Source organism: Scardinius erythrophthalmus (assembly GCF_964197995.2).
Source record: "Scardinius erythrophthalmus genome assembly, chromosome: 6".
Taxonomy (NCBI): domain Eukaryota; kingdom Metazoa; phylum Chordata; class Actinopteri; order Cypriniformes; family Leuciscidae; genus Scardinius; species Scardinius erythrophthalmus.
The window spans coordinates 40,687,502-40,699,634 of record NC_138226.1 but is presented as its reverse complement, the minus strand read 5'-3'; the positions used below and the strand labels follow the sequence as shown (position 1 = coordinate 40,699,634).

The 12,133-nt window shown below is 38.9% G+C and overlaps 1 protein-coding gene across 5 annotated transcripts in view; it reads right to left on the bottom strand.

Moving 5' to 3' along the window:
- osbpl6 (oxysterol binding protein-like 6) overlaps positions 1-12,133 on the bottom strand; it is a 63,193-nt gene that overhangs the window by 18,284 nt on the left and 32,776 nt on the right. For 2 of the 5 annotated variants that reach the window (XM_081368172.1, XM_081368173.1), the window contains exons 8-12: positions 11,503-11,606; positions 8,355-8,387; positions 3,281-3,449; positions 2,391-2,521; positions 616-723 (exon numbers count right to left, since the gene is read on the bottom strand). In XM_081368172.1, the coding sequence (XP_081224298.1) occupies positions 616-723; positions 2,391-2,521; positions 3,281-3,449; positions 8,355-8,387; positions 11,503-11,606 (545 nt within the window). Of the gene's footprint in view, positions 1-615; positions 724-2,390; positions 2,522-3,280; positions 3,450-8,354; positions 8,388-10,571; positions 10,665-11,502; positions 11,607-12,133 lie in introns of all 5 variants that reach the window. The other 3 variants (XM_081368174.1, XM_081368175.1, XM_081368176.1) reach the window with 2 other exon arrangements.

Below are 12,133 nucleotides of genomic sequence, written 5' to 3'. Positions count from 1 at the left end.
AGTGACTCAGTGTTCAGAAAAATGAGATTAGCTTTTTAACCCTATAATTAACAGTCTTCTTAATTGAAAAAAGTGGATTTTTTTTCTATCCTGACCAGCCATTTGTGACCCTGGATCACAAAACCAGTCATAACTCACACGGGAATATCTGTAGCAATAGCCAACAATACATTGAATGGGTCAAAATGATAGATTTTTCTTCTATGCCAGAAATAATTAGGATATTAAGTAAAGATCATGATCCATGAAGATATTTTTGTAAATTTCCTACCTTAAACATATAAAAAAATGTATTTTTGTGAGTGGATGCAGCACTATCGCCAACATTAATGAACAACTTTAAAGGAAATTTTCTCAATATTTAGATTCTTTTGCACCCTTTAGATTCCAGATTTTCAAATAGTTGTATCTCGGCCAAATATGACAAATCATACATCAATGGAAAGCTTATTTATTCAGCTTTCATATGATGTATAAATCTCAATTTCAAAAACATTTACCCATAAGAATGGTTTTGTGGTCCAGGTTCACGTGTCCAATGACTAAACAATTTCCGAGCCCCAGTGTCTTTCACATGAAATGCTTTTCAGTGTTGTGAACAGAGTAACATCTGACCTCGTCGGGACTGCTGATGATGTTCACACTGACGACCTGCTCAGACAGAACCGACTCCGAGTGGATCCGGTTCAGACGGGTCTTCAGCTCGGCATTCTGGGATATGGCCTAAATAACAGAGTCATCCACAACAAATGAGCAGATCAGTGTATGAATGGTGGAAAAAATCTGGGTATTGAGACATACATTTACAATAAATTAATAATTTTTTATAAAAAATCTGCTTCTTCTTATGTTTTAGAGCAGGGGTCGGCAAGTAAGTTAAAAAAAAAATTTTGCTATGCCAGAACACTGTCAAAGGATAATTTAAGAAATGAACTGATGAAAAATGCAACTAGACAGACTGTTACAGTGTCTTTTGTAACTGGTCGCTGTTACTGTAGAAGGACAGTCATTAACAAAAAGACACATTTGTGTCCAGGTTTTACACTGGATAAATGAATAAAGCAGTAGTGACACGTAACCTGGCAAGTATCTTCATTCACCAACTTGCAACTCAGACCGCCTTGCCAAAACACACATATGTGGGAGATGCGGAATGGATAAAAATAACTCACAAAATGAAAGAGGACTTGAATGAGACCATTAATGGGATGTTTGAGTCTTGCTCTTAACAAACTGTTCTATTTCCTCTTTCCATATTGTGAATAATACATGTGTATCACTTTAATTTCCTTGTTACGCAATGGAGCCTAACTTATGTAATAATTATTTGACACTCAGAATTATTTCTTTGCATCATCACGTACTAAACTCCATTTTTTTTAATTGATTGCTTGCTGGAGGTACGATATTACGTCGTGTGCAGATGATGTTAACATTTAAGCGAGCTGGTGAGAGATAATGACACTATCAAAGAGTCTAAAGACGAAAGTTGACAGCGAAAACAGAGCAGACAAAGAAGAATGGAAAGACAACTATGCGTTTCTCCTACCAAGTTTTGTCAATGCAAAGCCGGCGTGTCTTGTCTTGCAACGAAGCGATCCACAGACTCTTTTTAATTTCTTTCAGAACTTTTCAAATTAAAAGCTCTCAAAATAAAACATTGCTGCAAAAACGTTCTCTTACTTTTATTTTGAAGGCCAAATCACTAAAGACGAAGTGATTGTGAGTAGCTGTTGCTGTCATGACAGATCTTTTTCAGAACCAGCCGCTACCTGTTGCCGACCACTGGTTTAGAGGACGGAAATGTGAATCTGATTCAAAATTTACTAAAATACAGTAAAACATTTTTTTTTTTTTAAATATCAGTTTTCTATGTGAATATATAATAAACTGTAGTTTATTCCTGTGATCAAAGCTGAATTTACAGCATCATTACTCCAGTCTTCAGTGTCACATGATCCTTCAGAAATCAGTCTAATATGATGATTTGATGCTCAAGAAACATTTCTTATTACTAATGTTGAAAACAGTTGTGCTGCTTCATATTTTTGTGGAAACTGAGATAAAAAAAATTAAGGATTCTTTCATTAATAGAAAGTTCAAAAGAACTTTTGTAACACATGTCTTTACCATCATTTCTAATCAATTTAATACATCCTTGCTGAATACAAGTATTAACTACTTTAAAAAAAAAAGTCTTACTGACGCCAAACTTTTGAATGGTGGTGTTAAATAATGGCATGACATGAAGTTTTACAAAAACAAAGCAATGATGAAGTCACATGTTGGTGTTAAAATAAATCCTACACCAATAAAAGGGTTAGTCAGTGTGTCTTCTTGCTGTTTTGGTTGATTATAACAGTGACAGTGTAGCGGTGGGCGGAGCAAACCTGTGACAGGGAGCGGCGGAGGGTCAGAATCTGATTTGATTGGCCGGTTTGCTCCTGTTCCGACAACACCTGTTTAATCTTCTCTTTCTCTATGGCCACGGTGTTGAAGGCAGACTTCAGAAGAGAGTGCACTGCAACAAACACACACACACAAGATCATGCTGAGTGCTTGCAAACTCCCCCAGGCTTTGTCTCTGGGTCAAAATCTGCAGTATCACTCAAGAACAGCTGTGCATCTTTTGTTTCTCGGTGAGTAAAGGTCCTTGCACACTGAGTCCGAAATGTAAACCTAAGTGTTTTTTCGTATTCGTCATTCGGTGGCTCTGAATTGTCAAAACACCTCTCAAAATGCTTGATACGGATGCGAAAAACGCAGAAAATCGATCCCCATACAAATTTTTAATGACGGACGAAAGTTTCGGAGGCAGTGTGTAAACGTGATTGACACAACATATTTAATTTTTAACACGCAAAAATTTCTGACTTAACTGCCTGAAGCAGTGTTTCCAACAGAACCAAGTGAACCTCCAGAAAATATATAGAATTGGTCCTGACTACATAGTAATCAAAACAATCCTTTTTATGGTCATAATTATAATACTGTTTTTATCTTTAATTACACTAACTTTAGTCTTACAAACTCAAATATACATAACAGTAAACAGTTACTGAGCTCACAGATGTAGAAAGTTCATCGCCAGTAAATTCATTAGACTTTCTCTTCAGACTTGTGATTCTTTATGAACAATTCACTAAAAGAACCGACTCATAAGATTGGATCATTCCAGCAAAAACACATAGAAGACATGTTTTCTTTGTTATAGTTTTAAATACGATGCATATTCGGTGACTTGCTGCGCAGGAAACACTGGCATGAAGGTTTTGTTCACCTTTCTGTGCAATGACGCAGAAATCTTCCTGCAGTTTGATGTAGTCACTGGCGTTGTCGATACTGTCAGTCAGACGCGTGACAGGGGTTTGAAAATCCGCCAACTCCGCACATAGGTTAGGATTAGAGGAGTGGAGACGCACTTGAGACATACTTGCACTCAGGGGAACCTGAAACACACACACAAACTACAGTGAGACAGAAGTGATCCCAGACACGGCCTCAGGATAACCAGCAAGGCAGGCCAACAGCCTCCCTCTCAGAGCTGAGCGATTCCTCCGCCCGATGACAAACCCGACTGGGGCTGTCAGACGTAGTCCAGTGTGGATGAGTATAGTTGAGTTAGATTTCAGTAGAGAGTTCACAGACACAAAAACACACATGCCAAGCAGTGTAAAGGTCAACGGTGAAATGAGGTTAGGTCATGCATCAAAACATGTGAACCATCAAAACATGATGACATGTCAACCATCAGCATGCGTTAATGTGTTACCATGAGCTCAAATAATCAAAACAACAATCATAAAGTCACACTAGGTCAACACAGGCATATGTATGAGTGTGTTTAAAGTGCTTAGTTGAAAGTTGGATTGAGTAAGAGCAAAATCCCATTATTCAGAGCTGCTGATTTTATTTTAAAGCATTGCTAAGAACAATTTTTTTTACTGTATAAAATGTATGCTTTGAATTTGAGGATACAGATACATACTGTAAGCACACAGTCTGCACTGTTTCGGGTCGACTCATTATTGTACATGCAACTGTGTGGCCATGTTGTGACGCCATGAATACTGTTTCCAGGTCCAAGCCTCTACTCTGTTTCAAGAGAGAATATTATCTCGACAACTGTTCATGAGCACTAGGCCTATTCATTTACTGCAAAACTTTAAGCCAAGCTTTTAAAAACTCATGGTGTACACTACAGTCTATGGGCTTATGCTGAGATTTCGGTAAACAAGCGTAAACAAGCGGATACTACAACGCTTTTAGGACATTGGTCAGTGGTTTCCAACCCTGGTCCCCCAGGACCCCACATCTCTGGACATACAGTATGGTTATCTAAATCAAGCACACCTGTATCAACTCTTCAGCTTGCTAGTAGACTCCAAAACCTCAAACTGGTTTGGCAAACAAGGGAGATCTAAGATGTGTAGTATTGGGGGTTATCAAGTACCAGGGTTGGAAGCCCCTGCGTAGACTCGGCACAGCATTTAGCATTGTTCCACTTGTGGCATCTACACATTTTCGTTGTTTGTCAAGCTAGATTAACCCAGCAGAAAAATACAGTTACCATATATTTGGCTCTCGAGCTTAGTGACTAGGTAATAAAAAAAATTTTTGTAGTGGTTTTTACCACTTTACCAAGTTCACAAAGTTCTGTGGATCTCCAATCCTAATCACCACCAACCCTGTTCAACCACATGAACAAACTAATCAAGGTCTTCGGGTATACTAGAAAGAAACAGATATGGGAGTTTGATCAGGGTTGGAACAAAATTCTGCAGGACAGTGGAAGACTATGCAAAGATTATATTTTAATTGACCAGTCGAATACACATGGCTCCTGCATTGAAGGCTTTGTCCAAATGGCATCTCATCTTGACCCACATGTCATCTATTTAGTGTGCTTAGGCACTACATACTAAGGCCACTGTTGATTATATGCTTTCATTAACACAAACTCTCTCCAAGGGTGCTTCACGGGACAGCAATCTTTGTGCAGGATTTATGGCGAGACCCCAAACAGGGTGGAGGAATGCTTGCATTGATGTGTGGTCTGCACTCCTTTGGAGAAACAAGAACCAGAGTCGTTATTGGGGGGAACAACTGGGAGCATTGTCCCGGACCCTGGGTCCACTAAGGTCCTCTATGGCATAGCCAACTCATTGGTTCAAGAGACAAGGGGACCACTCACACAAAGTGTCCTAGCTCAGATTTTACGAATTCCTAGTCTTTCCATTCGGACTACCTCTAGCCCCATGCGTCTTTACCAAATGTGTTTGACTCTTTCACACTGTTTTTTAAGGGCACACTTACAAGTACTATGGATGGTCATGAACCAAGAAAAACTTCTCTTGCTCAAAGTAAATTGTGTTCATGGGGCTGCACTTGGATCCTCATCAAGCATCCGCATTGCAACAGAGGATAAGATTTCAGAATAGCTTGAACCAGTTCAGTCTGAGGACACTGAGTCCTTTTGTCTTTGTCTGAGGCTGTTAAATACTGGCAATGGCAGTGGAATTGTTACTCCTTTTCAGATAGACTTTCAGAGATGGGTGACTTCTTTGAAGTTGAATCCTTCCAGACAATTTATGCAGATAAATCTGAGTGTTAGCTTGATGCCTACAGTACTGCACATCTGGAGGAACAAAAAGTCTCTCGATGGGTGGTTCAATGATGGGATAAACCACAGGGTTCATCACTATAAACACAGTTATTCATGAATGGGGAGTAGTCATTAAGGATTGGACAGTAACTGGGACATGACATCTTTCTCTCGGAAGTGTGCATATCAGCTACTTCTAACTCTGTGCTGGTTGTTGGGATTTTCCAATGGTTGAATTCTCTTCCTGAGATTGATGCATATTTCTGGGCCAGTCGAAGGCACAGGCATAGATTTGAAAAAGATAAGGCCTACAACTGTCGTAGATATGTTCACCTCAAAAGAAAATGCACAGTGTCTGCTTTCCATTTTACTGAGAGAACCAGACATGCTACTAGGCATAGACACACTGGCACACCTGAGTCCAGTCTGCTTTATACATTTCAACCTGTCAGACCTTATCCTCCCACTCTGAAAAGATCATATTGAGTTGGAGGAGAGTGGCTCCGCTATGGCCAGGGAATCTATGGTTATCGGCAAAATGTATGAATGTTAAAAGAGATTTCATTTCTCTGGTATGATTGGAATTGTTTCATCCCAAATATCTAATACCTACTGCATCAAACTGGTTTTTGCTAGTCTGGAATTTGAAATCCTAGCTTTTCATCATTCCCCATTCAGGTCTGGGGAGGAGGAGAGATATGCTGTAGAGATATGGCTAGTGCACTGTGAGCTGTCCTTTGTTTTGCAGATCCAGCAAGAGGTAGAGCAAAGTAAAAAACACTTGTCCTGCTGTTTAGGGCAGGGGTGTCCAAACTCTGGCCCGCAGCTAGTCTATTAAAATATATGATGCCCGCAAGGCATAATTTAAAAATCATGCAGTTTCACAATGTCAACACAATGGTGAAAGCACTAGATTTTAGGCCAGGTGTAGCAGTAAACCATGAGTGACAACAATTTGATAAATGATAAGCACGGCCTATTTCTGTTGTATATGGCCCGTTTTACTCGGTGACCGAAGTGACCACTAAACAGCGCAGTGAGATCCAGTGAGCATTCGAGTTAGGCACAGAGGTCTCCAATACAAACCACAAATGTCTCTGTAATTGAAAATAGTTTAAAGCCAGATGAAACCGTGCTGACATTCTCAACAACACTAATGAGGAAAACTGGAGAAGCATTGAGTTACAATATTGTTGCTTTTGACCATGGTTGTGAGTAGGGCTGTCACTTTACGTTCGAAAATCGATTGCACAATCGATCGGACCAACCAACACAAGTTTCGAAAACGAAAATAGGGAATCGATTGTAACGGTCTTTTATCGGAGCGCGGCCAGCTCGTCACGATACACCCGCAGCGAACGCGCATCACACAGCAACTCTGACAAACACACATTATACTTCTGCATAATGTTTCTATTTTTACTACAAAAATGTGAATTCTGCCGGTATTCAGACAGTCTCATGCATACAGATACAGATTCGGGCTACGGTCTACAATCGCCTACATAGGCGAAATTTTTTGACATTTCTAACTGTAAACACAGCCATGTTGAAGACGGCAGTAACGTTTTTCATTGATGTTATGGCAGTCCACTCTGCATATTGCTTTTCGAGAATGTCGCACTCCTGTTTGTCATTGTGCATGAAACTTCACGCCAATAAATCAACAGGAATATTGCTGACTTGTGTGCGTCTCAAGCGCCCTCTTTACGTTCGTCCTAATGCCTGTTAGTTGTCCGTGGATTTGACCATATTTGGCGTTTAATATGGAAACTTCTTTAGACATGGAAAATCGATTTTACAATCGATTCAATGAACACTTATGTCTCAAAAATCGAACAGGATTTTTTCACAAAAGTGACAGCCCTAGTTGGGAGGTGCCTGTGTTTATCATGATATAAATGTATGATGCTATCGAAGACAAATAGTTATTTTAAATTAGAGTAGAGTTCTAACTAAAAATATTTAAATGAGGTTGATATCATTTTTACAGATGTTACAGTTTGTGTTGATGAAAATAAATTTACATCTGTGTCCAAACTATTAGGGGGCAGCCCTAATATTTATATATATGGCCCCCTTAAAAAAAGTTTGGGTTAGGGGAAGCCATCAAGATGTACTAATCATCAGAGGTCATTCTGCAGGGGGAATGACTACCTCCTCAGTCCCTTTTAGAGCAATCTCAATAGATGATCTGTTCACTGGCCTTCATGTTGGTGACATCATTAAAGCCTATACGGTGCTAGAAGCAGCGTCTTGAAATTAATCGATAGTTCATCCCAAAAAAGAAAATTACTCACCCTCTTGTTGTTCCATACCTGCATGACTTTCCTAGGATTGTACATGTGTTGTGACCTTAGCAAGTTGACTAAATGAGAACTACTGGCTAGTTACAATTGTAACCCCAGTTCACTGAGAAACGTCACACAAAATGGCCTCCTTGTCATCGGCTTACAGGAGAGCAGGTTTTGAATGAGTTGAGTCAGTGGCCTGATTTGAATTGAGGGCTTCATGAACCACCACACAGATGTGTGTCCCATGAGAGTCTACACAGTCCCATACCGCACTCGTCTCCCTCAGAGAACTCGGGTTACAACCATAACGTTGAGTTATTTCTAAAAGGTCACACTGACATGATGTTTTGCAGAGAGAATGTAAAGCAGCACTGCATGCAAGGGTTGGAGAGACTACAGCATGGTCATGTCATGGTGTAATACGAAGATAACACCAAAGTGAGGTTTCTGCTTACTTTAGCACTGTGTGACTGGGGAAGTGACTGGACCTGGGGGTGAACACAAGAGCCAGACACATATTTAACCAAACACACCACAAGAGTTACTCACACACACGCCTCATTAACAGATAAGCATGCCAACATCACCGAAAACCATTTCCAATTCATTGCAGCTAACCTTACTAAGGAATGAAAAAGAGCATCTGAGGATTTGTTGATTATATATTAGAAAATCATTTTGCCTTGTCCCTCAGTTTTTCAAAAATAAAATAAAATAAAAAATTGGGAATGCACTTACAATGGGAGTCTGGTGCAGAATTGAATGTCTTGTATCTTACATTTAACCTGTGTTTGTTTGTCTTAATTAATGATCCAAATAAATTACCTATTCCAACAAAAGCAACATTAATGAGGGTATAAAACAGAAATGGCCTGTCCCATTCACTCACATGCTTCTCTCATCTATAGTGATCCATTATAAATGTACAAAGACCTTTAAACTACGGCCGATATGCTGTTAAAGGTTCGGAAAGAGTTTAAATGGTTTATAATGGATACACTGAGTCAAATGTCAGGCCTTCAGAGCGCTTCGGCAGGCGGTCCCCTGCGATGCGATGGCTCAGGTTAAGGACTGCGATAATGAGGTTGTTCAGAGGGCAAGTGGTCATGCATTTGTGTGTGTGTGAAGGTTGAAGAAACGTACACACACTCTCTCAGCTGCATTAAAACTGTGTGGCAAACTCACTTAACAACTGAGCTACTTGTGCATGCATGCAACCACTCTTTTGAGGTTTTAAACTGATTCAAGAGCCTACATTGAAATGGTGGAGCAATGCCGTACAGTCTCAGTAAAGTATGCCAGACTGTGGTAGTCCGCTATGTCCTCTATAACTCAGTTATTGTGAGATTAGTAATTTCAAGCAAACTGCATTTAGCACAGATGGTTTGGCTGGGATTGCACTGTTACCTGATTTGTGTAATTCCAGTGAAATGAATGCTAGACAATAGCCACGTTTCCATTATAGATTTGCGCAAAACTTTTGCGCTATTTTCTAAATGTTGATAAAAAAATGATTGCAAAATGACAGCGTTTCCATTAACTGATGTTATATGACTAAAACGCCATTTTTTTTAGAAAGTCATTCTAAAAATCATGGCAACGGATGTTAGTAGGTTTATGTATATCACAGCCACCGCACTATCTATTATTTTACAATAGAAGGAGCCGTAGGCGTGTTATCCAAGCATTAATGGCAAGAAAAGCCCCTTATACTGTACTTGTGAGTGACACGTCTGAGGCGTTTCTCCCTCCTGTCTGCTTCAAGGTCTTGATAGGTTGTGCATAATTCCTGTAATACTTTTCTCTTTTATGAGTTTAAAAAAGAACTCGGTTTCATCCCCTGTCAAAACATACAGCGTGTTCTTTAAAGAATGATCGACTGTTACGTACGTCATGTGACCTTTTTTGTGAAATATGGGAGTTTTTGTGAAATTGACGTGTTTCTATTGGGCGTATTTTCAATTCACAATTTCAGTTTGTGCAATTTGAATGGTAATGGAAACGCGGCTACTGTAGAGCTGCACAATTCTGGATAAATTGAGAATCACGATTTTTTTGTTTCAAAAAGAGATTGTGAATCTTCCATAATATTGAACAGACAACCAAACAAAATAACATGTAATTTACTAGAGTTTGCTGCAATCTATTTAAAAAAAGTTTAATTATTTGAATGAATTATTTAGAAAAAAACTCGGTTTGAGTGAATGACTCAATGAGTCACTCATTAAGACTTGCTCAGTAACTTGTTTCATTACTGAATCAATCAGCGTTTTTGAACGAAATTCTTGAATGAATGATTCAATGACGAATACATTTTTAACAGCCACTTGTCGCCACCTAGTAATGAAGCAATTGATACTATCTTTATTTGAAACGCCAAGATACTTCAAAAGGTGATTTGCACTATTTTGGTCGCTACCATCAGTGTTTATATCCGAACTATAAACTTTTATCCCAGTACTTCTGTGATCATTTAAACATTTGTAACACAGAAATAATGATTCTGTGGGGTTGAAAACACTGTTTGCGAAACTTTTTAAGACCTAAACATGTGCAACTACTCTTTGGCTCTTGAATTGAGAACGGGATTAATCGTGCAGCTCTAAGACAGTGCAATAAATAATAAATTATCCTCAGTGTTTATTGTGTGTGTGTGTGTGTTGAAGATGTACCTGCTGTTGCAATTTTGCATCTTTGCTGACACTTTTAGTCCTCCATCTTCTGCTGACACGCTTTTCTTTCTTTCTCAAATCTACACAGTTACTCTAAATTACATGGACACACACACACATACACACACACAGCAAAGGGGTGAGAGGGTTAATAGCAGAAAACTGAAGCAATGACTCCATCGCTGTGGCAAAAGAAGATGAGATGCTGTAAGTGAGTGACGAGCAGGCCGGGTCTTCATATGCAGAAGTAATGGGAATGACATCAGTGAAAATAACTGAAGGAAGAATCATAATGTTGTGTTTGAGGAGTTGAATTTAGTTTGAGGTTTACGTATGTAAAAAATACTATATTATATATATTATGATAAACAGAGCTGCATTTACAACAAATATTACAACTCTCAACAAATTCCCATATTTCATCAGATATCTGGCACAGATCGGAGATTCAAGATTGTATAGATTCTTTCTTAATTCTGAATGTTTCATCATCGTTATGAGAAAGTCTTGGCTCGGTCTGAAAAATATCTTGCATCTGCATGTTAAATGTAATATTACAAGGGTTTGCATGACTACTCTCGTTTTTTTCTAGCCGACAAGTCGACTTGTCAATGTTTAGCGTATGATTCACAGTGTGTTATGATGAGCGATTCCTTCTACTTGTACAACCCACGGCACTGCTTGAGCAACACAGTGCCGAACTGTCCAGCAGGGTATTGATATAAACACAGCTGGATATATGCTAAGTGAATTCAGACAGACAGGACAAAACATCAGATTCGTGTCAGGATATCAAACCTGTGCATTAGGTTAGCAGTGTAAATGCACAAACACACTCTGCAGTCTGCAACACAATCTGAACAAATACACTCGTACACCATAAGGAAGCTGTTTAATACGGAGAACTGGGCTAATGAGTGTGTGGGTGTACCTGCATGTCAGTGAAATTGGGAGCTGACTGTGTCCTTTGTAAGATCTCCAGACTTTGCAGGAGTTGATTCAACTCTAATAGACTCGACTGGCAGTAGGCGAGCTCTGAAACACACAAACGCACACTGTTCAGACTCAGATAGTGAAGTGTGTGTAAAGACACAGAGGATCAGTCTTCAGGAACAATCTTGCACAAAAGTAAAAAAAAAATATATTTATATTTTTTTGTAAAGAAAATGACTTGCACTCATTTTAGTGTACTGTTAGGATGTCTTACACTGTCATTATTTTAATTCAAATTAAGCATGAAAATAATGTCATTGTACTTTTCCCCTTAAATTCTCATTAGCGTAATCCATCTGAATGCTTTGATTATTTTGTGATTCACATTGTGAACACTCAGTGGATTCTCATTGCTGTAATACACTCATAGTTTTTATAAGAAATAGTACCATGATGTATAAATTATATATTATTTTTATGCATTACAGTGAAAATAGGAAATGGGCTTAATTATCAAAACTGAGCTGCACAATTCTGGATAAATTAAGAATCACAGTTTTTTTTTGTTTTGTTTTTTTCAAACAGAGGTTGTACGTCAGAACCTAGGCTCACTATTGGCCAGCATCACA